General features: G+C 41.0%; 1 protein-coding gene across 4 annotated transcripts in view; it reads right to left on the bottom strand.

Moving 5' to 3' along the window:
- The window catches only part of rgs3a (regulator of G protein signaling 3a), a 132,965-nt gene that overhangs the window by 95,829 nt on the left and 11,383 nt on the right, over positions 1-25,753 (bottom strand). For 2 of the 4 annotated variants that reach the window (XM_080476520.1, XM_080476519.1), the window contains exons 2-8: positions 20,849-20,916; positions 6,638-6,719; positions 5,650-5,755; positions 4,639-5,071; positions 2,562-2,601; positions 1,878-2,275; positions 149-226 (exon numbers count right to left, since the gene is read on the bottom strand). In XM_080476520.1, coding sequence (XP_080332646.1) covers positions 149-226; positions 1,878-2,275; positions 2,562-2,601; positions 4,639-5,071; positions 5,650-5,755; positions 6,638-6,719; positions 20,849-20,863 — 1,152 coding nt within the window. In that variant the 5' untranslated portion in view covers positions 20,864-20,916. Of the gene's footprint in view, positions 1-148; positions 227-383; positions 516-1,877; positions 2,276-2,561; positions 2,602-4,638; positions 5,072-5,649; positions 5,756-6,637; positions 6,720-10,517; positions 10,807-20,848; positions 20,917-25,753 lie in introns of those variants that run through there. The other 2 variants (XM_080476518.1, XM_080476521.1) reach the window with 2 other exon arrangements.

The following is a 25,753-nucleotide window of genomic DNA, read 5'->3' as shown; positions in this document are numbered from 1 at the left end:
TATAGCAAAATGTACTGTGCAAAAAAAACAAACTACAACATTTATTTTCAATATATAATTTATCTAAGCGCAAATACGTTCTAGCCACGAATGGAAAAGGCATTCATCGATGTCACCTTCGCATATTTCCTGCAATGATGCCTCTTACCTTGAGCGAGTGGTGCTGGCTCTCATGTAGTATCATCTCCTCGGATATGATGAGAGCTCGGCTGCACAGGTCAAGAGGCTGAACACACAGCAACAGATCATTCAGATAAATCACCAAAACAAGCATTTTACAAGTCTATAACAAGTTACACCTTCAATTTAAACAGTTTCTCATGGCCCACAACACATTCTAGAGATAGAACCAAAGACTTAAGACGGGTCATTTGTTCCAGTACCGAATCCATGTCAGCCTCAGTCAGTCTGCTGAACTGCGAACGACGACGACTTTTCACTTCATGAAAATAAAAAGACTGAAACTGACAACTCAGACAGAAAGTAAGTTGAGACGTGCCGCGTGTGGTCGAAATGACAGTGACGCCTAAAAAAAGGCAATGTGGCTACGTGGGAGGAGGAACTTCCTGTTGGGTCCAGATTATGACAAAGGGCCAATTCATGTGCGGGTAAATGTAACTTTGGTATTCTGCAAAACGTGCACTCTGCATGGTCACGGAGAAATTTCTAATAATTTGAGGTGCCACCGGGGTGTCGGCATTTTCTGCAAATAATAAAGAGCCCAGGAGAGTAACATCTAAAAGTTTGCAGCTATTGAAACCATATTTTCCACCAATGTCCATTTGCATGGGGCAAACACAGAAGTGAGAATTCAGTGTTCAAAAATGTGAGCTTACCTTGACTCTTCTCCTTAGTTCTGGAGTAATAACCATTTATTACATGGTCATACATCTCATTATTGAACAACAAAACAAGCCGTTTGTTCAAGTATTAAATTGTGCATTGTTATACTAATGAGCAGGACACAGGATGATGTACATACATTTATACAGCAGTGTGTATATGTAAAATGTGTTGCATGTGATAATAGCACCATTGCCACATGCAAAATTTAGGAAGCTCAAACGGAAAGGTCAAAGTGATTTCATAACACGGCAACACCAAACATCAGTTTCCTGGGCCAAATCTGCAAAAGCACACTGTCACACTGTATCTCGCACGGTGCAATTTAATACAGTATTACATATGTGTCTGCCTGCAAGACTTGTGAAGGCGGCTTTAAAGAGGATTATTATGACCTGTTAACCTTGGATGTGCAGCTGGGAGTTTTTTGTATGTCTCTCTGTCCTCAATCCCTACTTATTCCGTTTGTATTTTACTTCTGTTGCTTTCCTGCAGCAGAGACGGTGTTTAGTTCCCTTTCTGTGTCTCTAACTGTCTCTGCCTGGCGTCTGCCTCCTCTCTTATTAGAAACTACTGGACTGTTTCCACTTGTGAAGTGCAGCAGGTCTGGCTCTCTATTGGCTGCCCTGCCCTGATGGACCAATTTGCTTTAAGATCTCGATATGTAAGGGACACTCCTTCACTACATTCGTCTTTTTTACTTGTTAAGGTACGGTATGTAGTTTCGTTGAAAATCTTTTCCTAGATTAGGTAGTAATATTATTTGTTCATTTGTTTTGGAGTTCTCCGGCAGACAGACGTTGTGTTATTAAGCTCACTTTAGGGAAAATACTTGTCCCTCCTCCACAACACGTTATTGAAATGCCTGTTAAAATTTCATTTGAGAAAGAAGGGGGGGGGGTGTATGAAGCAGCGTGGTACCAAAACTGCATAAATGCATCAAAAACAACTATGAGTCTCCCTCAAATTTAACATTTGATGCGAAAAATGGACAAATCAAATAACAGTGACAGGAGACACAGAGACCGACCTACCTGAACAAAGATGGGGAAGATAAGGATCTTGGGTGCCACTTTGACGTATCCATAATTGGCGTGTGGAGTATGTGAGCGGACGATTGTGCAGTTCTGATAGTTGGCAAAGTTAGAATTTTGCTGCTGGTAGTTTGGTGCGCCGGTGTTGGTCGAGGTGGACGACCCTTTTGATATTTTGGAGTTGTTCGATCGACGCAGGAAGCCAGTGCGACTGGAGAGGCCGCCACCACCACCACCACCACCACCACCACCACCGCCACTCCCACCTCCACCTCCACCTCCACCCCCTCCAGAAAACACACCACCACCACCACCACCACCTCCACCAGCACTGCCGCTGCCACCACCCCCCTGGGGCTGCGGACCAGGGGTTTGTCTGGTGGGATATAATCTGGCAGCTGAAAAACAACAGAAGGGGATGCAGGTGAAGATTAAAAAAAAGAGAGATTTTATGAACTCAAATATGACGGCGAAAATATACAGTCAGAAAACTATTATTCAGAAAAAAAATCATGTTTATCATAATTTTAAGGTCATTTTAATTTGAGAGTATTTAGGAGTTTCAAAGGTTGAAGGAAATAGACCATTTGATTGATTAAAGTAAAAATGAATGTCGAACAGCAAAATATTCACTCCAACTTATCAAACCTGACTCCCCATGTAGCTGAATGCTTCACGTCTTACCTAAAGTTCCCTGGTTGTCTTGATAAACGGGCCTCAAGATCTGAAAACACAATAACACGAGATGACATCATTACTGGTAGGGTTCGTTCCAGAATCATTAAAACTGCATCGATAAAAATATTTCTCTAAATCATATTTTAAAACAATGAAAGCGGACGACAAGCCATTGTTTTGTTTTACAGTGACACACAACTCCACGATGACGCTGATGATGTAATGTGGGGGATATTTGGTGACGGGATGATTTGCAACAATACTGCTTTGTGAAAACAAAGAACAGTTCTTTTGTGAAAAAGCATTTTCAGATATTTCTTTTCTATTGTTTCCCACCATTAGAGATATTTTAGTTTTTTAACTGACAAAGCCAGACAATACTGCATGGATTTTTGCATGACATAACTTGGTAGAAGTCATCACACACTGCATTCTGTTGAAGTAGTAAAGATGAAAAGCTGAAACTCCTAAACATTTCGGACTATATCTTCAGCACCCTTTTATTCTTTTTTGCGGCAGCCTATTGGGATGATTATTTTCTGCAGCAGAAGCTTGAAAAGCTTTTTGTGTGTGAGCTGAAGTGTTGTGTCTGCACGGTATGCCACCAACATGACCCATTTCCACAGGGCTTTCAGTATATTAAGCTCAGCCAAACCAAAATCTCACCAAATCCCTGCCTCCTTTTTTGTTTTCTTTTTCATTTCAAACAGAAGACGGAGAATTTTGAAAGGAAATTCAAGGTGGTGGCATGTGTCTATTTTTCCTTAAGAAATACTGTCTGCTATTTCTCCGATTCAGTTTGTGCCCTTCTCTCCGTTATCGACCTGAGCTTTTGTTTTGGACTGTTCATTGCAGAATTTTGCCAAGTGCAGTCGTGTCCCTTAACTGAACCTAAAGCCTGAAAAGCAGAAAGATGAAGATGGACAGTATGAGAAGCACAGATGGAAACACACACGCACACACGCACACACACGCACACACGCCCACAAACCCACACACACACACACACACACACACACACACACACACACACACACACACACACACACACACACACAAACACACAAACACACAAACACTCCACTTCACTTCAAACCACGGACAGAATAACAAGCAGGGATCCAGAGAAAAGGAAAAGAAAGGCAATTGCACTTCGTTATGAAAGCTACACATGGCATTCAAAGGATAAGTTCAATTTGTTTTATGTGTACCGAACAGCTGTACAACCACAGGATGGACCTCGGGACCGATAAAAGCTGTTGGGTCTCAAACACATCTTGAATCGTTTGATTCAACATGCTTGTTGCCCCGTGTCGGCAGACAGGTTAGTAATGTCGTGTTACGCAGGTGTTAGCTGAGGAATTCAGATCAGTCTTTTTTGATTTAACATTTGCTTTATTTAATTTTTTTTTTTTTTTTAAAGATGAAATCTTTTATCCCCATATACAAGATCACTGGATGCAAAAAGAAGCACATACTGTATAAAATGTCATATACATGTCATACTGTGCATGTACATGCATGTTACACAGAAACTGTATTTTATGCAACAGACCACTCTTGGATTAGTGAACGTTTCATTAATTATGCATTAAAGTAATAATTTAAAGTAATAAATTCTTTCTCTTTGTTGTATGACACAACTATTATTCTAAATTGTTGATGTATATGGCACATATATAATGTATTTATAGGATATCTGTCAGATAAATGGCATCATGTACAGGTGCACTGCTTCCCTAAGGTAATGTAAAAGATATTTAAAAAATATATAAGTTGCATGTAACTGTGTCCTCTCTTCTTTCATTGTATCACTTCATCTGTTTTCAAGACACTAAGGGCAATATGTGGCGTGTTAAAAAAAAATTTAAAAAAAAAAAAATTAAAAATTGTAAAGCTCCAATAATGAAGACAACATTAACCCAAATGGCCCAGACATGATGTACATGCAGTCCGTCTATCTACCAGCACCGGGGATGAAAGGTAAGGACACATATCTAGGATGAGTCACCATATGACCATGGTGAGGATGAGGAGGACGGAGAAGATGATGAAGATGCAGCCCACCACCAGTCTGCGGTACCTGGCTTCCAGGGTTGATGGGTGCTAGGATGATGTAGTTGTCCCCGTTAGAGGCCTTCACCCTGGTTCCCTTCAGTGTGGCAGTGTGAGGGTGATGGAGGAGTCGGGGTTTCCCGTCGAGCTCCTCAGCGGACCCCCCCTGGGCCCCCCACGCCAGAGTCCCCATGCCCAGGCCACTGCTGTTCCCGGATTCAGAGCCGTTGACCAGCAGCCTGCGTGCAGCGGTGGCGCGGTGGTGGGCGGGGAGAGGAGGGACGGCTGGGGGGGTTTTGCTCGCGCAGACATCTGGCACACGCCTGCGGGTCGGGGGTGAGGGGGCATCGTAGTTTGAGGTGGAGGGCTTGTAGGAGGGTCGATGGATGAGGCCTTCAAAACTGGGTTTCGCCGAAGGGCCTGTACGCCACACCACCACTGTGATTTCATTGGCGCTGTTCCTACAACAAGATAGAAGAGGTTTGAGAAAATCTGAAAGATTGTACGCACAATTTGATCAGTGACTAACCAACAATTATCATTTGAAAATAATCTTTTAAACTATTTTTTTAATTAGATTTTGACATGTTAAACTCACAAAAAAAACAATAAAGTAAAAAATTAAATCAATAAAATGTTTCTGTTGATAAAAGTATGAATGAGACATCTCAGTGTGAAGCCTTCACAATTAAATCTCAGCTGTGTTGTTGAATGCTGATAACTCTTGATGCCACAGAATCTCCTTACAGAGTAATACCCTCCTCACTTTGTTGGGAATTGAATCCTTATCACCATCAGGCACACTCAGCTTCCAAAGAATGACCATTACAGGTCTTATTGAGGCACTCGCACCCGTCAAAAAGGCTCAGACTGGCCTATAAATCAATAATAGCGATAAAATGAACTCTGGAAACCCCTCAAGTCTTATATCTCTAGGAATGTTTTGTCTTGAGTTGTCATAAATAAACCTTTAGAAGAGGTTCTTTAAACTCTTGGATGTAAAATAGATTATCATTTTCTGTTGTGTTGAGATTATTACCTTATAGCGTGTGCTAAGTCCACACATTTCCACTGCTCCACCGGCTGACCGTTCAGCTGCAGGAGGGTGTCTAGTTGCTGCAGACCAGCCTGATCTGCAGGACCCCCTGCCGGAGTGCAGACACAGAAAAGAGATTCAATTATATATATATATATATATATATATATATATATATATATATATATATATATATAAAAATAAAAAACATATAAGCACCATTCACATAGTTGAGACAAGCAATAATTATCATATCAAATTCAAGATTGATAATGCTGGTCAAATACATCAACACATGCCAAATAGAGGGGTTTAACTCAATTTCATTCATTTATCAGACAAGCTTAGCCGTATTACCCTGATAACTGAGGTGATGCTTGTGGGAACAATCCATTGAGAAAAAAAGTCACCGACACATTCCATAAAAAATGTTAGAGAAATCAACTATGAGAAACAAAATTTTGAAACGATGATTAGTTACATTTCTAATGGGAAAACACTTTCTTTTGTTTTAAAAAGGTGTACAAACAATGCTGCCTGTTAGAATTCCATATGCCAGAGGACCTAAAATTGGATTCTGCTTTCATAGTTAAGAGTTTTTAATTACAACTGCTTCGTGAGTCTTCACATATAGTTTGTATTATTGTGACTGTTGCACGTTTGGTTTTTTAATAAACTCTTTTATAGTTTTAATTTTATGCTCCATGATATTTAAAATGCTAATGATAAGGTCATTAAAAGTTTTAGGAAAAGCCATGTGTCTTGCTGCTGCCCATCATATGCGGTTTAGTATGAAAGTCTGCTCGTCATATTTATCATAATTATCATTGTTTATAATAGTAAAATATTGTACAATGCATTTTTATGAAAAGTGACATAAATTAGTTTGTTTTTTTCTCCATTACTTTACAGTTTGTTTATCTAAGTAAGAAATACTATGCTAATTTCCTGATCCGATCTCAAGGACGAGTGACGTGCATGCAAAACTTACCTGGATCAACAGCCTGCACCCTCACAGGGGAATCCGAGCAGATGGTGAATCCATACCCATCCTTTCCTCGAAGGATGGTCACCTGCACGACACACACACAAACACACACACAGTCATTTTGTGATTAAAAAGACAGGAGCACACACTCTCTACCCGACTACCTGAGGGACCCCATGGAGCATGCTGGCACAATAATCAACTTGCTTCCTACAGCACGATTAACCAGATTTGTGTTATGCTTCGACTTCCTATTAAAACTGTCCTGACAGCAGTTTCCTGGTGAACCCAATTAGATGAGTTACGGGGAGGAACAGCTCCACAGTTAAGAATAAGTCGGTCTTTGTATTTGAAAAAGAAAATGAATCCACTCAAAAGTAAGCCACCTATTAGTGCGCTGAAACACTTACAGTTAGACAGCATGTATTTGGTGCATAAATGTTACTCTGCAATTAAAAACTTGGAAGCTGTCAAAAACAGGAACTGATATTTACGCGAAGCAAAAAAACTGAAGTTCACACACCCAAACGAAGGCCAATTATAGACCAATAGAAAATCAATATGCATCTAACGCTGAGTGTGCAAAGACTAGTGCATTCATGATTAGGAGCAACTAAAAAAGAATAATTGTTTTTCTGCTTTAGGGTTTCGTTATTTAGAAAAATCAGCTCAACAGTAGAAGAAGCATTGCTCAGTCTAACGCACCAAAAGAACACGTCTCTAAAATACAATCAAATGATTTTCTATCGTATTCTGCTTATGTTTTCATTAATTTCTATAAAGGAATTTACAAAAGACATGTGCATTATGCCAAATATAGTTTAAAGACCAAAATCCAACATTAAAAAACAGGATTTATCTGTTGAAATTCACCACATCCTCACACGCATACACATAAACGCTGATGGCTCGTTCCCATTGTCTCTGTTTCTCTCGTGTCATCCAACTTTCGGTACCTGTGCCCGAAAGTCTGAGCCAAAGTCAACAAATATCCGTCCAAAACATCTCACTTTCCATCTCATCTGCTGACAACCAGGGGCTCAGAGCACACAGGACAACCCCCCCCTCCCCCACCCAAACGAGTATTACTGTCACTTTTTACAGCTAAATTACAAAGTCTGCCCATGAGCAACATGCAGCAACTTGGAGAAATATGGTGATTATTCAGTCGCCTGAAGCTCGTTATGACCCTAAAATGTCTCATACAATTGCAGTTTCTTCTAGTCCAGTGACGTTACGTGCCCTGTGTCAGACTGTTAGGGGTAACCATTTTTCAACTGTATTTTTCTAACCCTCAGTCTATTTCTGCCTACCGTCAGGATTACACACTAGATCAGGCCTAAAAAAAAAGAGAAGTATAAAACAGCCAACAAAAAATAGGAGCAGTGTTTTTTTTTTTACTCATGTTTTGTCATGACTACTAAAACATGTTTTTTTCAGTACACGCAGAGTATAGCCAAAGGAGCTTTCATAATGTGAGTTTCTCATGAGCATATGCGCATTGACAGGACAACCTTTATGATAAAGAGGGTGACCTTATTCTCCCGGGCCTGAAGAAACGCTGAAACACACATAAAACTGCAAATAAATAAAAAAGAATGTTGCAGTAGCTTTTGTGTTGGTGTTAGATGTTTGTACAGTAATCCTTGTAAACTGTGAGTTTGTGGAGAAACTTCAGAAAAACGTAGGGAGAAGAAGAATGATCGAAACCAAGAATAAACCTTAGTTTGAAGGGCAGGATTTTCGAGATTATAGACAGGGATAAAAACACATTAAACAGAGCCAAAAGAGGGCAGTGGGACATGAAAAAATTGACAGAAATAAACAGATGACAAAGACTAACAGATGAATGGCTCGCAAGGAACAAAGCATTTTACTGGAATTAAAGACGAGAGATAACAAGCACTCACAAAACATTTTGAAAGACTGGCTCAGGGTTTGGAACATGGCATATATAGAGAGAAAAAAGCAACTGCGTGACCGACTGTGGCTGAAAATGAACAGAAAAGAAGCAGAGATCCATCAATCATGCCTCATCTATCTGTCTGTATCTGGCCGGGTCTTTTCATTGAAAGCTTTTTCAGACAGTGGGTCCTTTTTACGGGAGCTCTCAGAGCTGCCTAATTTGGGCGCGATTCATCTGAAACCCTGAGCCTTGAGAGTGTTAATTCAATTTGTGAGAACAGTAGAGTCCAAGGCACTTGGACTACTTCTGGGCTGCCTGGGAAAAGCAGCCTGATGCCCTCTTTTCCACTTCTAAATGAAAGCTGAAGGGTTACTTTCAAAGTGAAAAGAGAATACCGGGAATCATCCACCAAATCGCTTTCAAATGTTTGGAGACTAATTTCCTCTAATGTGCCAATCTTAAGACACATTACTGAATTCAGTGAAGATAAATGGAAGGAAGAAGTTGCTTCTAGGCATGAAATATTTAAATAGTATAAGCTGGACCCTTCTGACGAATTTCAACCATAGAAACAAGGGCCAGATTCTACTTTGCTTATTAGGGATTTCAATACAGTCAAAGAGAAGCCCTGGACTCCATGTGTGTACAGTATGTGCTCATGCATGTGTGACCGAGCTTTTCCCTTTCTACAGTCACGCCTCAGTGCTCCTGCATCAGCATCAGCTTCGGCATGACGAATAAAGAGGCAGAAAACTGCCAATTGCCTGTCCAATGATGACAGTGTATGGGGGCATTACTGAAGCAAAACTATTTGTTGATGCGAATAGAGAGTTTGTCTGTCTGTACTTCAATCCGTCTGTCCAACGTCAGAGTTGTCACTGTGTAAAAGTATTTGTCAATGTGAACCGGAATCTGCAAAAGTGGTCTTGTAATTAGGTATTTAAATAAATAAATAAATAAATAAAGTAAATAAATCTACTCATCTGTATTAGAATGTATACATGTGATAAGATTTGTCAATGCGTACAAAATATTTGTAGTTGAAAAGTCTGTTTTCAGCTTCAACTCCTGAAAATACAGACAACGCATACTTTTTACACTCCGGCTTTGGACAGACAACTCTCCATATGCATTGACAAATAGTTTTGCTACAATAATGCCCCCATAATAGTGCATGTCTTGTGGAGGAGAGGTAGAAACCAAACCTGCTGACAGATGAACACACAAAAAAAGTCTAACACACAACAACAACAACAACAACTGTAAGTGATTGAACAGTGGTATGTGGGTCAGCATGTTCGGTGACAACAGCAAAACACACTCATTTGTCTAATGTGGCATGCGGCGTTTTGGCATGTGAGCTCAGTCTTATACAGCCAACCAGTCTAATTACTGTAGTCATTTTTAGTCTCATCTGCATAATTTGTTTATCCCCAGTCAATTAAATCATGGCCTTATGTGACCCCTGCTTTTTTTTTTTATGTGAAATTCAACTGGCTTCGTGGCAGTACCATCAGTTCAAATCACTGCAAATATTCATCTCCTCTTGCTTATTTCCAACTCTCCGCCTGCATCTAATCCGCCGCTCGCTAGATGAAGGGTAAATAATGTAAAGGACATACAGCTGGTACTCCTATCTCATGAAAGACACACCATCGTATCGCCCCCGTTCGCTCGCAGGCACTTTTTGCGGCTGCGTTGCAAAAGTGCAGCTGAAAGTTCATTTTCTTGCGTGCAATGACATGAGGATGCAGTGGTGTGTGAACGGAAACCATACACCGATTAAATTTTTCATATTTTCCTTCACTGTGAGAGAGTTTTTGGAGCCAACTCTATTCTTGCAACTTTTCTTTTCATAAGAAATCAAAAAGGCACCAAATTCTAACTTTTCAACCATTCTACAAACTTGAAGCACTTAACCTCACTTCCTCCTCCCTCTACCATTCACTTTGGGGTTTTTTTTTAACAGAAACACACCTGAGGCAGCCTACAGCCGATGCAGAGGTGGCACAGCCCGTGGATAGTGTGTATTACACTGCCACCTCCTCCTACTCCTCCTCGTCCTCCTTCGCCAGAGTTCAAGTCGGCAGCCAACACGCACACGCTGCGGCGTTGGCTTTCCACCTTTGCAGCCGCTCTGCAGCCCGAGTACCGCCACAGCCTTCTCTGAGCGGCTGATTGTGTCCTCCTGGGGCTGTGCTCCGGGGTCTCTGAGGACTTCAGGGTGTTATGGATCATCTCACCAGCCAGAGATGCCCAAAGTGTGACTGAGTTGACTTCTAGTTGTGCAGTGTCCAGGACTTTGTACTATGATATCGTGTCTCACCTTGCAGAAAAGTAAACAAGAATTTCACCCCCCAAAAAAAAGTCCTTGGAGAGTTCTTCTCAGCCAACCGGGCCTTCAATCCGAATGAGTCTTCCTCAAAATGAATCTCGGTCCAATTTTCTCTTCTTTACAGCAGAATTGGTATCACTTTGCCACTGACCTCTGGCTGCATTTGTTTTTCTCCTCAGGGTTGGTTAATAATGACTCCAGACATCAATGCACATTCCTGCATGCAAGTCAACACTCTTAACCAATCACTTCATCCACAGCCGCAGTTTGACTGTCCCAAGGTCAGTTTACTCCTCTTTTCTGTTGTCCTTTCCTCTTCTCTTGCATCTGTCTTGTCCTGTGATGAACTGTCCCGTCGCTCTGTGGCACAAGTTGCAGTCGCGCCTGAGATCAGCTGTGTGAGAGTGTGAGAGGCGGCGTCACGCAGGCGAGACTGGAGCTGGCCCGGCCTGCTCAGGCCACACTGTAGCTCCTGGCAGGGGCGCTCATGGGAACTCTTCAACAGCAGAAGAATGGGAGGAAGTGCCTCCCACCGCCACCCCCTCATCCATACACATACACACTCGTGCACTTATGCATACCTCACCATCCTACAGGCAGAGCAGCTTTGTGTGTCTGCGCCCGATAAGGCCAGTTTGCTTCCTGAGTCCACACTATGAAGCTGTGAGAGGTGCTGCGGGCCTCGCTCTCCCGCAAACATGCTCGGGGGTGAGTAATGCAGGTGGCACAAGTGAGACGTGTATGAGTAAGAGTGTAAAAGGCTGGACTCTCATGAGAAGTGTGGGAAGCGTCCGAGCGTGCAGTCGTAGCAGAGTCAAGCTTTGAGCGGAAACGGTCCTGATCGTTTACGACTTTCGGGCAAATTTTAATGACCACATTTTCTCGAAAAGAGACAGTAGCAGTGGATTGTTGAGTGACATTCTTCACTCTCTCACATACAGAAGCCTCAATCAAATCTAACACCTCATCAGCGTCTTTCCAAAAGGGCAACCAGGCCCTTCAACCTCCGTTCAGGCATTAGGCTTGTTTGTTATGCTTTCAACTTCCATATTTCCTCTGCTTTTCCTTTCAGTGGCTGGCCCTCACCTCCAACTACACAACACGGAAATTCACAGGTCTAGGATCTCTGAACAACAAACCCCCCCCCCCCCCGCCCCTTCTCATTCCGCACTCAAAACACTACATCTGTTTTTGTTTTCAATATCCGCATGTCTGGGAATGAGTCGGTATAATCTGTGAAATATGAACGGCAAACAGTGAGGTGGCGGCGCAGGAAAAAGCTTGTTGAATTACAGTTAAAACAGTTCAACCCTGAGCAGCCCCATTAATTCCCAGCGTGCGTTTTCTTTTATAATCATTTGGATGTCCGACTCATGAAATGAAACACGGACAGAGAAGTGACGGAGAAAGAGCGGGGTGAAAGAGGAGCAGCGCTGCACTAGTCTCTACAATGTTAATAAAGTGGCAGAAAGGGCCGTTGTCTTAAGATCCCTTCATGCCAGTGGTAATGGCAGCTTTTCCCTGTTTGCCTTTTCAAAAGGGCGAGGGTTACCCGTCAAGCGCACAAAAACACTTTCTCTCTCTTTCAAGCTGCGCTGTTCACCTCTAAACAGGCAGAAGGACGGATTAGAGGGAGTGAAGAAAAGCAGAGAAGAAAGCATGTCTTAGGGAGAGAAGTGAAAGAAGAGTTTGAAAGGCTTGTCTAGGAGCCAGGCGAGGCCAATCTGGTTTTTAGTAGTGTGGGATCTCGCCCTCTTTCTCTCGCTCTCTTTCTGCCTCTATCCATCTCTCTCGCTCTGACCTGAATAAACAGCTATCAAAAGAGGAGGCGTCTTCCAAGCCAATGAACACACGAGATGGGTCTAAGTTCAGGGTCACAACTCAAACAGCTGATGTTCGGCAAACACATTCATAACTATACCACAGTCAAACCAATCTGTGCGTTTTAGTCAGTCAGTGCTGCACTGCAGAGGCGCATGGTCTCAACCTTTAATACTGTCAGAGGGCGCTTCAGCAAATCATTTTTCTGTCACTAAAAAGGTTAACATATTGTTTTCATGAGGGAAACACATCGTGAGTTCAAAACTTATTCCTGAACAGTCAAATAAGACAGCTGCGTTCTCGATCGAAGTGACTCACTTACTGAGATAAACTTTCATGCATCAATTTCTCTTTAAATGAAGAATAAAGAAGTTCTCAACAAAGTGGTTCTTTCACCTGTGCCGTGAGAAGACCACTTTTCATTGCATTCGCCTACTCGGGGCAAATTAGCGGTCAAGGCTTCTCGCTTCAGGACGAGACACGAGGTGGATGGAAACAAACTACCAAGTGTTTTTAAAAGGATAAACATTCGTAATGTCCAGATTTTGCAGGAGAAAAACATGAGTCGTGTCTAAAAAGCTAACAAAAGAATACTTGCTGGCAGTGGAACTAACGATTCCTTATTTATTCCGAGACGCCAGCCAGAAGATCTGACCTCTTCGTCCTCTTTTCAGCTCACCTCGCCCTTCCTTCCCATCTTTCCCGTCAGACACAAGTGTCAGGTCCATTTACACAGCGATGGTTTAGGAGTTAATGCTATCTGACAAGCAAAGTGATGCAGGAGGACACGCTGTCCAGGGCGCAACTATTGTTAATATTCATGAATACTGTGCTCTCTTCAAATAACGTGAACTGATTGTTTGGATGTTCTCTTGTTTGTTTGTTTGGCTGCCTGTAAACACACTTTGAATAAATGCTGAGATGTCATGTGAAAAAAGTGAACTCTAATGAACTCTAGTGAACATGTGTTGGAGAATGTAACATTTCGTAACTCTGTAGGTGTGATTTCCATGGTGGTTATAGCCCTCTTCTGGTATATGCACCCCCCCCCCCTCTGCTAAATAATATAAAAAGTATCTGTCATGCATAACTACTTCAATAGCAGCCTGGACAAAACATGAAAAATTGAATTTTGTAAAACACAGCTGTCAGCTCACAAAAATTAACTCACGCAATTACCTCAACAATTCATACTCATGATGCTTGTTTGTTTTTTGCTCCACACCAAAAGGTCTGTTTTATTTGAATGCCCCATTTCTTGTATTTTCTAGATAAAAGATACTGTCACAAAAATCTAATTTGTCGATGAATTCTTTTTTTAAACTGTAGTATGTCTCTGCAACAGGTGAACCTGTAATATTATAATAATTAAAAACATCCCTTCATCTGCTTTCTTCGCCATTCACACGTGTGCACTGATAATGAAGGTATTCTGTGTAACGTGTAATAAAATACACTCATATTTCTGAAAAACTACCAGAGTTGGCAATTATTAGTCACACTCTTTACTTCAGTAGAAGTACCAACACTTGCATGAAAAAAGATGGTAAAATTAAAAATACTGTTTGAAGTACTTTTATTTCTTTATAATTTTTGGATCAGATTGTAGGGTTATTTCCCCTGTGATGGACGACTGTTATTACTGCAACTATTTCATCGCGCATGTGGAGTCATGTCTGACATTAATCACTGAGAGGTCTTGTGAAGAAAAAAAAAGTATGATTTTAGAGTTCTTGAAAATTTGCTTATTCTAAAATGAAACTGAAATGTGGCAGCAAAGTGGTGGACCTGCTGTTTAAGGCCTTGTTTATCGCACAACAATAAACTGGAAAGAGCATAGATTTAGTGTTTTGGTTTCAGAAAAACATTCATGACCAGAAAGCAGCATATTGATAATGATGGCAGTCCTGATTGTTTCAGAAAAGTTGAGATGTCCCCGTTTCATTGTCGGAGACAGAGAGCAGTGCGTTTCAAGAACGTTGCACTGTGTGTAATAAATCAGTGACTGACAATGCCATTGTTTTCAACGAGAAGCCAAAATGCAATGGAAGTTTGTCATTCTATCTCTCTGTGTCTCTCTCGCTCTTTCAGGCGAGCACAGACACTGTTATATACAGAAATACATATATATATTTAAAAGAAAAAAAATCTAAACCCAGCTGGAATTCATATTAAACAATATTAATTAAATTGAATCCTTTTCATTTCGGAAGGTCTTTTCTATCTAAAACGGAAACAGGAAGTCTTGGCACTGAACCAACATTAATGTCACTTGGCCATCAATTTGTGCAGCTTGAGCATCGATGACCAGCAGCTGCTTTCATCCTTTCATTCATTCGGAATAGTCATATGTAAAGGTTTAAAGAAGCTCCAAGCCAGTTTTAACAACATGCAGAGTAAAAACTACAAACATTTGTGTGAAATCTGTGTCACAAGCCACAGGAATTCAATGTATTAACACTACATGTATTAATGGACATGGAAATGGAAAACACAAAAGAGCATGAGAACAAGGAACACATTTGATTTAAGTGACTTTGGAAGTGGCATGCTTGCTAGTGTCAGACGGGCTGCTCTGCATTTTTCAGAAACTGCTGATCTACTTGGATTTTAACACACAACTATCTCCAGGGTTTACAGAGAACGGTCCAAAAAAAGGAGAATATACTCAGTGAGGTACAATTCGCTTACGAGTAAAACTGCCTTAATGATGTCAGAGGCCAGAGCAGAATGACCAGGCTGGCTCAGGATGGGAGAAAGGCAGCACTAAATCACATACCCACTATTTCCAACCAAGGTTAGAAATGCAGAAAACTATCTCTGGAGAACCTTGAAGCCGATAGGACTGATTTCCACTGTGGTCTGATACTGTAGCCTGTCAGCTAAGAACAGGAATCTTAGGCTACAGTCTGCAGAGGTTGTCCAAAATCAGAAAATATAACATTTGAAAAACGTTGCCTGGTCCGATGCTGTTAAATTCAAACAGTATTTGGAGTGAACAACATAAAAGCTTGGATCGTATTATTGGTTCAGGCTGCTGTTGCTGGTCTAGTCATTCGAGGAATATTTCCTTGGAACACGTTGGGCCACTTAATTTCAACTGAGCATCATTTAAACACCAAACTAGTAACGTAGGTGAATTATTTTGATATGTGGATGAGCTGATTGAAATAAACTATGGAACACTATTTGTTTTATTTAGGTTTAATGACTTCAAAAAGTTAACTAGCAACTACAAGTTTAATTTGTAAATGATAAGCAATTAGAAAATAATGTTATTCTTGAAAAAAAATCTCTTTTTTTTTGGAAGAGAAAGCAAACGCCACTCTAAATGTCACACTAATCAAAAGCTGTACCTATTTGTCAGCACAAAATGCCATTCTTATGACTATTAATTCCAAATGCCAACAACACTTACTAATACCGTCATAAAAAAAATGAATGTCTTTTCGGCTTGGGATAAATTGAATAAATGTTCAGCTCACAGTGACTCAGATAAACCAAAGCGGCAGAAAATTGATTGGCACAGCAATTTTTAAGGCACAGTTTATCTCCAGAGTATGCCGTAATTACCTGGAATACACAAGAACAAAAATTTACACAAAACGCTTAGTTGTAAAACTGAAGTCAGTGGGTAGGAAAATGTTCTTGAAATAGCTTTGTGGCTTTCTGAGGGCTTTGTGGATGTTGAATATTATCTCCACCAACATCTGAAGCCTCTAAAGCCTTTAATGAGTTCTGTGTAAATCAACGAAATATTTCATGTGTGAGACGCCGTCGTTGAACCCTAAAAAAATGTTTGTGTCAGTAAGAAGTGGGCAGGTAATGATACCACAGAGCTCTTTGTGTGGTCAGGGAGACAGACAGTAAAGAGGTAAAGAGAGAGAGAAGACTGGAGAAGGAGGTGAAGGGGGACATCGGTGACAGAGAATATATGTGGAAGCGAGAACAAGGCATCAGAAAATACAGAGAAAAGGGAGAAAGTCTAAAAGGTTTTCCATTCTCTCCTAATCTAGTCTGTGAATGTGCTTTCCTCCACTGCCTCCCTGAACTCCCTCTTGAGAGTGTCCCACACAAACCACACAATGTTACTCTGATTCACCCGGAGATAAAGAGGAGAAAGAGAACAAGAACGAGCGGGGGAGGGGGGGGACCACCATTCACAAATACGGATGTACAACTTTTCCACATGACTGCTGCCCTCCTTGCTCCATGTGACTTTGAAAGCTCCTGAAACTGTTGACATTGTTGATGTCGCATCATTATTCAAATCGGAATACAATGAATTCAATGGCACATCGAGAGAAGCTCAGCATTTGTGTCTTATGGCTCAATACACATGAGGAAAATTAAAATGTAATACTTAAACAGTAAAGAGTGAAGTGAATACACTTGAGGTTTCAATGGGGGTGTATTTATTATTTCTGTGAAACCTAAATCTGTTAGTAGGTTCACAATATGGGGACTTGGAATCTTTGTAGGGACAAAAACGGTTAATAAATGCCAAGGTCCCTAAAATGCATGAAAATGCCACTTGCATAAAGTCTGCTTTATGCTTTAGAAAGAATACAGTGCAGCAGTGAAGTGACTCCTCTGTTTAATCCCTTACAGTCAGGCCTATTAGCTGCAGAGAGTCCATATAACCACTGCCTTCCAAAGAGTTCACATCCTGGATTGTTTCCAAAGTAATACGGATATGTTTCAGTGTCACACTGGTCTGCTGAATAGCTCTAACTGTCAGCCTCTCCGGGACGCTGCAAGACATAATGGTCACTTTTCAAAAGCAAGGACCATTTGTGGCCGGCCATATCCAATTTGGTGATATTTAGTAATGACACCGACCAATTACTTTCCCTTCTTCCCGACCCATGAGAAAATAGTTATTAATTCTTGGAATATGACAGTGGAAGCAACCGCAGCCGTTTGAGCGCACATTATGTATAAAGCTAAATGGTAATGCTCGTCATTTCAAAAAGAACAACAGGTCCTTTCCCATAACGACAACTGTTTGAATGATTTTAGTGGTTGAAGCAGTTAGAGTAGTGGTGCGTGCAAATCATTGGTTAAATAAACATCTGCCTCATTGCTCGACAATATCAACATATTATTCAGTCTGTGTTTGATTTGTGTACAAGACAATGTTTAACTCACATGCAGGCAACTGGCACAAGTTAAGAGAGGTATATCAACTCTATGTGTCATAGCTCCCAGTGCTCGTGTCCACTCAATAAAAGAGATGTCCTCTCACAAAACGACTTGGAGCGCTGCACATTACAACTCCCCTTGTGCACCAGCAGCATTCAGAATCCAATATGGCAATTCAAGTCACGCACATTTTATTGCAGGGACAATGTTGACTATTTTGTGGACGTGTTCCTCTTTTCTGGACTGGTCGACTAGTTTTAACTGAAATTCTACTTCAGTTGACTGAAATGACTTGACTGAAAGATTTCTAAATATGAGAGGAACGACGTATGAACTAATACCACATATTAACAAAGTCAGAGTGATCAAATGAGTAAAGAAAACGTTGGAGTTTACAACTGGACGCTGCTGTTTGCTTCAAGCCACGAGTGACTACTGACATCTTTTATCCCGTCTCCCACAACCACATGGACATGATTGTAATTTTAAAATCAAAGTATAAAAATAAAATATATGAACCTCGTCAAGCAGTTACCATGAAAATGCATTTAGAAACAGATTTATTTTTCATTCTTCAGTTTCAGCACTCATTCAATCCACAACATGATTAGTCCCGAGGCTCCAACCTATTTTTGTCTTCAGAAGTTACTCTTATTGAAAGTTGAAGCTTTTCAGTTATGCTTATTAATTTTTGGGGGCAGATTGGGAGATTCCCTTTAGCTGCAGAAAGTTAAAAGTGGTTGTGGTTTCCATTGTTCCCGGGCTTGTGGTCTGTCCAAATGTTTTATTCAAATGTTGCCGAGGCTAAAGTGCTGTACTGTTTGCTGACGACAGAGTTGGATTGCATAACTGGACTGGAAGTGGCACGACACTCTTTCATTCAAGTGTCTTTTGTCATCACATTCATGTAATCTGCTCCATATTCTGCACTGCTGTCACACGACAAGTAGCTGCACGGCGAGATGAATCTCAGTAACACAGAAATACCAACATAGGAAGGTGTCATATGCCTCTTGAGTGCTGTCGGGCCTTTTCCACTAGTGTACACTAAGGGAAGGCCCTGGCTAAAAACCCCCCAAAAAACCAAGGCAAACGTCAGCATTTTATCCTGAAAAAGGACATTTTCTTTGTAACATGCTCATATTGAGTGTGAACAGGAATCAGCGTCAGGTTTCCATGAATGACCCTGTATACACCAAACTCAGGATCCAGTAAGATCAACGAGCTACTGAGAAATCAATCCTATTCATTGTGAAGACTGATGCAGTATCCACAGCCAACAAGACAATCATATCTCTGTAGAAACATTAAAGAATAGAGTCCTTTTTCTGCTAACTATAATATATGAGTGCTTAATATTTCTAAATCTGGTTCACCGGGTGCCACTTTACATTTAGAGTCTCATTTCAAGCAGATACAAACAGTAATAAAACACATCTTTGACTCAAGCAACTTGAAAATAATTGTGCATTCAACGGATTAACAGTTACATCATGATAAATGTAATATACACCTGTTTAATGCAGATTAACAGACAAGATTAGCCTATTAGAACAACATTTGATATTTATTTTCAATTAAAATCTGAATTACTTTAATAATTGGAAATGGGAAAACATATTGAAAACACCTGAGATTAGAATTTGGAACGGCAAACCTTTGGGCGTATCTTGAATGAACATTCATATTGTTCTGCATCTATAGCCTGTATTATTAGCTTGAAGAGGAAAAGCGAATGTTAATAAGCCTTCTGCTCTTGTTTTTAAAAAGCAGAACTACGAGCAGGGATTGTAGACTGCAGCCAAGCCGTTAAAAAAACATGTTTTGCTGAGATTTGTCTTAAAAGTAGCTTGAGAGCGTGAAGTCCTTGAATATTGCACCTTCCCACTGAAGTTCAACATTGGCTCGAGCAGAGGAGCAGCTAGTAAAAATATATGCCGTCCATATGCTAAACAGTCAAGGAGTTTGCACATTGAGCACAACGCCAAGAATAGAGCGAGCAATGGGAACTCCAAATAGGGAGAAAATGACCAATCCTCAAATAATGTCCCTAATGAGCCATAGCTTTCATTCAGTAAAGCACCGGGGTCTCTACAAATTACAATATGTTTTCGTTTGTGTCCCTGTAAAAATTGCTGCTGGTTTCGCTGTCAAAATACAAACTCCATTAATCAGTGATTCCTTCGCTCTACTGCACAATCGGTAAAAGTATCATCAGTCATTCACTCGCGTCACAGTAAACAGTTTAAGTGGTCTTCCTCATTAATTTTTTAATATTGCACTACTCACCGACAATGATAAAACTGACTTTAAAAAGACGTGTAACGATGCGAAACATGTAAAGGATGCAGGGCTTTCTGATCTCCATCAACAGTTGAGAAAAACTGACTTCACATCTGGCTGCACGATTCTCCCCTCTCCCTTCTCATGACAAGCCATCATTCTGCTCCACATGTGACTCACATGCAAGCGAGCCCTTTGACAAATATTGTCTTTCAAGAAATGACATGTTGCTCCCTCCGCGGCTCGAAGCCCCGGTGCCTGACTCAATTAGTTGCTATGGCTGCTGAGAATGTGTAACATGGAATTCATGCAGTAAATATCTTACTGAAGGCATATTTATGCATGACGAGGTTTGTTGGACATGGTGCAGTGTCACGGGTCATCTGCTTTCTGCATGTTTCATAGGTCTATCTAATCACTGGGCATGCACATGTTAACTAAAACTTATGAACAGACATGCAAACGGAAACATTTTCTTTTGTCTTCTAAATAGAAAGTGATGTGTCAGCATTGAGAAGACTGGCCAAACTTCAAACATACAAAGCTTTATATGACATGTGCACACACTCCACACGGATCCTTAAACTTCTCAAATGTTATTTTTCTGCTCTTGTTCAAGTGCATCAACGCAAACAGCAAAAAGAAAAAGAAAGCACAGATGTGAGCAAAATACATTTTTACAAACAAACAAGCATGTAATTTGAAGAAAAATGAATCTACTTACTGTTAAGCATTGCATATTCTCAGGGCGATTAGTCTCGGGGGCAGCACCATGGTTTGACAGCACAGCCTCTGAAATGTAGACAAAGGAATCACGGGCTGAGACAGTGCCTTTGGAGCACATTTCTGTCCACACCAATACAAAACCCTCTTCTGGATGCACAAAAATAAAGTCCTCAAATAGTTCTGAGAGTCCATAAAAAAGTGCCTCAGATAACGGATGACAACAGGCAATTATGGCAGCAGTTGTCTGGAGCAGCCTTTTGCTAGTCTGGGATTCAAACTTCAGACTGCATATTAAAGGAGGAAAACAAAACAAAACAAACAAAAAAAAAGAAAAGAAAAGAAAAAGAAAAAACAGGCCAGGCCAGGCCAGGCGCGTCAAGGAAACTACCGTAAGATGCAAGGATCCAACAAACTGCCCGAGAGAGGAATGGAAGTGAGAACAAGTGAGAGGGAGGGAAGCAGGGGGGAGGAAGAGAGGGAGGGAAGTCGAGAGGGAGGGTTGAAGAAGAGAAAAGGAACTCCTCTCTCACTCTATTATCCGTCCGTCACAGGGCTCCTGGGAAGTTGCTATGGTTACAGGGACTCACGCCTCAGTGTCCTTTTAACTATCGCTCATAAAGGCAGCATTCAGCTTTGGGCCACAATGCAGATCCCCCACTTTCTCCTTCTTGCTTTCTTTCTTTCTTTCTTCTTGCCTTTCCTTTTTTGTATCTGTCTGCTTCGTTCGCTTCATGCATACCTTTCATTGTCAAGTTCTTGCCTTCCTCTGTGTCTCTCAGACTTCACACGGGGACACCCGTCCATCCGTCTCAAGCCACTACAGCCATATGTCTACCCTTTCACTTATCCTCCTCTTTTCTATACTTCTTCTGTCACACCCCATCTTCATCACTATAGAAGCACCATAATCCCAGCTCAGACATGGAAAACTATGCGAGCACAATCACAACAACCCCAGCATGAGTCAAACAGCACAATAATGATAACTGATCTTCTGTTAACCCTGTGAAAAGATAGAATAACCTTTTTCTAAACCTCCACATACCTATCCGTCAATCCATCCGACTTACGTCCCGCTTTATGTACTTAGGGTTGTGGGATGCTGGAGCCAATCGCTGCTGACACCGTGTGAAGGGTACAGTACACCCTGAACAGATCGCCAGTCCCAGACGTACCTTTGAAATTCATTTCAGCTGCCTTAACACAGCAGAACAGTGTTCCCTACAGTGTCTTTATATTAAATGTGTTCATGGAGATGCGTCCTGGTAAATCAGCTTCTAAACATTTCACATATCATCATGGCAACAAAGCTGCAGAGAAAATCCATTTCTCAATCTTCTATACCAGCTTTAGCCAAGTTTTAGAGCAGAATGAGTGAAGTCTATCTCTCATGGCATTGGGCAAACGGCGCTGTACTGGCATCTCAAAGCAAATTGAATCAGGTCAACTGGACTTGATCATTTGTCTTGGAAGACTTAACTAGCCAGCCCAGTCAAGGGAACAGCGTGAGCTGATGGAGCTGAGGGTGAGGGGCAAACCGTCTTCCAAGACATATGACCAAGTCCAATTGACCTGATTCAGTTTGCTTCGAGAAATAAATCCCATTGAACTTCACCCCTTCAGCAAGATCACCAACTGACATAACAAGCTGTGGGAAGTGGCTGAAGCACCTGAAAAATAAACAAAATAGGTCCAAGAAAGCACGCAAATACAATATGAAATGGCCCCAGCTTGGAATCAAACCCAGATGTTAATGTTGTGATCCAAAAGTACCAACCACTGTAACACCAAGCCACTCACCCTAAGTATGACCCCAACCATCCATCCAGGACAAACACAGAGACACATAAACTCACACTCAACTTACATTTACACGCAAAGGAAATTCAGTATCAGAAACCAGCTTCAAAAGCATGCTTTAAAATGTTATATTTTTCTCCCATTTTGTTAATTTAACCTTTGAATGACAAAACCTGCAGAGGGGTCACACTGTTGAAGTGGAAAATCAACAGCTGAATTAAATGCCCCCAACTGGGAAGGGAAGACTGACAGGACGTACAGAAACGTGAGGATTCCCCCAAAAATGTGCTGTTTCCAGGCGACCTTCTCGAGAGCTGTCATACTCACTGTGACAATCCTCTTGTTTGCCTCTAACCTGGCTACTCTCTCCTGCGGGACTGGAGGTGGATGGATGGAGCAGAGGATCATTAGCATATGAGGGGCTCATCAGCGGCACTGCTACACCTGGAGCAAGTGTGCACGTGCTCCATTTTGAGCCAGTTAGTCTCTCACTCCCATACAAAACACTTGGCTTCTGTCACTGTTCCTGTTGTTTGTGTCCAACTTGGTTTGCTGGACCCGTGTAATTCTCTACTCATGTATTTACTTTGGCAAATAATGTCATTAATTTTTTTATTATAATAAATATAATTGATTAGATTGTGTATTTCAGCGCCGTGGCCGAGGCTGTGTTAAATATTATTTTAAAAACGCATGCTTATTCAACCTATTTCTATGCGACGCCTCGTCAAAAATTCCATAGAAGAGGAAACATCCTCTTTATTCGATCTTCTGTTATGTCTTTAACTATCCCGACCTTTCAGGTGTCTCTCAAATCAGAGCCAAACATGTATAATGAGCTTTTATATCTTTTTGGTTGTGGTAGCTTTCGGTTAAAATGAGTAGTAATTTGATACTAGACATTCTCTTCACCCTTTTTACAACTACCTTGGATTTGGCGTGCTGCCACTTCGTCTTGTAACCATAAGCTCTACACTGTTTATGATATGTACAAAGATTAAAAAAAATACCAGAAAGCAGACACATCAAGCTCTGTGTCCTATAAAAATAACCCACTTACCCATTTATGTATTCTGATTTTGATCATGGTCTGAATCAGGACTGCAGTATTATACATTGATAAGATTGAAGAGGAATGAATAATATTAACACTATATGACTATTCATTGTCATAAAAGGGTTAAATCTTGAATCATTTTCTTTTTAGACCTTTTTTTTCATCTGTCTGGCCATCTTTGCTCTTATTCTGCATTTACCACATTGTTCACATGCGTTGGAGTAAAGCAGATTGGATGTTGCTGAAAAGGTGGTGGAGAAATAAAATGTACTTACGACATTTAACAAAGCAATTTTTTCCCCCAATTTTAAATCTGCACGTTACAAAGTCATACACTGGGCCGTCTGATTGTGGCGTCACAAAATTATACTCATATTGTAAATCCTCCCACCAGATTCATGGTAATCTCGGAGAGCTTGTCAATCCTTGACAGATGACTGAAGAACGACTGTCAGTCACCGCAAATACAACTTTGTGCACGATAAGGGTGAAGAATTCAAATAACAAAGAAAACCACTTTAATTAATTAATTCAAGAAAACCTCATTTAATGTGCAGTCATACAACTACAGGCTAGAAAATCAAATAAAATCATGAGAGTCCACCCGTTCCACTGTAACCTTACAGTTCAACAGAAGTAGTCTAGTTGTAGTTGTCATGGTAACCCAAAAGCTGTTCTTCAAGGAAAGGTTTCTGCCGATTGTGAATCTGAAACCTCCAGGGGTCCAGGAAAACAGAACGGCTAACCTGGCTGGCATCAAGCCCAGAAGAGGAATCTTTTGTCTGGGTAAGCCATGAGTAGCACAGGGCATGCGAGGGTAGAGACGCGGAGCAGCTGGCAACGAGAAACATCCAGCATGACTAACACAGAAAAAGGGGGAAGACGATGGAACAATAGTATGGTGAAACAGTGGACAGTGGGAAAAGTATACACGAGACACAAAGGGAGAAGAGAGGGGGAAGATTTAAGGCAAACAGAGAAAGACACTAAAGAAGAAGATAAAGCACAAGGAGAGGACATGCAAGAAGCAAGCGTCAAGACACAAAATCAAAAGGTGTCGGCAGTGTCTTGCTGTCGAGTCATCCAGCCGCGGATCGGCCAGGAAATAAAAAGCCCTCCACTTTGCTCAAGTCCCTCATTGCACCAGTTACTCACTTGACACTCCGTCGCTCTTTTCACCTGCCGTCGCCCGCAAACAAATAAACACTTAACGAAGAGGGTGAAATAAGCCAAGAGGGGAGGGTACTGCCTCCACTTCACTTTGTGGGTATCTTGAGATAAACTCAAGCCTCCGGAAATGATTGTTTGTGTTTCAAGGTGACTAGCAGAATTAAGTTCAAATCCTCTGGCCTGAAGAGTAGACGACAGGTTACTGGTCTTTAAACGGATACCCATGTTCAATAATTGTTAATATGCTTGAGTCTTGCTTGCTAGACAGCAATGTTCCAACTGTATAAGAAAATATGGTTTTAATAGAGTTAAAACTTCTTTCAAAACAAAAATCCCCACAGATGGATGGATGGATATAACTACAGTATAACTGCAGTATAAACTCTGCACACAGAGTATTTCAGTTTATCGAACATACCCCTCCTGAAGATCAAGTGTATCATTGATTAACTATAAAAATATACACCTCAATACAATATTGTTTATCTCACAACTAATATTCAAACCCCAGAAAAAATCTGAAACTAAAAATATGAATTTATCTAAAGATGATCCATTTAAAAAAACAAAAAGGCAAAAGTTAATCTCAGCCATCAACAGGCCAAACCAAGGAAACCCCTTTCACAGGTTGGCAGTCTATCACATGCATAATGCTATATGCAGAAACATATAGGGAAAATATAGTTAATATAGAGTTAACTACATTCCTTCTACTTGTGTTGTTGTGACTTTACAAAAAGATATTCTGAGAATGGCTGAAAAACGGCTTCAATTTATTGAACAACCGGACTGGAAAGATTTAAAAACAGGCCTGGGTGAAAAAGCAGCCTTGTCCTTCCCAAGTCAATCTCTGCACACACACACACACACGCACCA

The sequence above is a fragment of the Lipophrys pholis genome (genome assembly GCF_963383615.2).
Source record: "Lipophrys pholis genome assembly, chromosome: 12".
Taxonomy (NCBI): domain Eukaryota; kingdom Metazoa; phylum Chordata; class Actinopteri; order Blenniiformes; family Blenniidae; genus Lipophrys; species Lipophrys pholis.
This window is presented reverse-complemented; position numbering and strand designations above follow the sequence as displayed.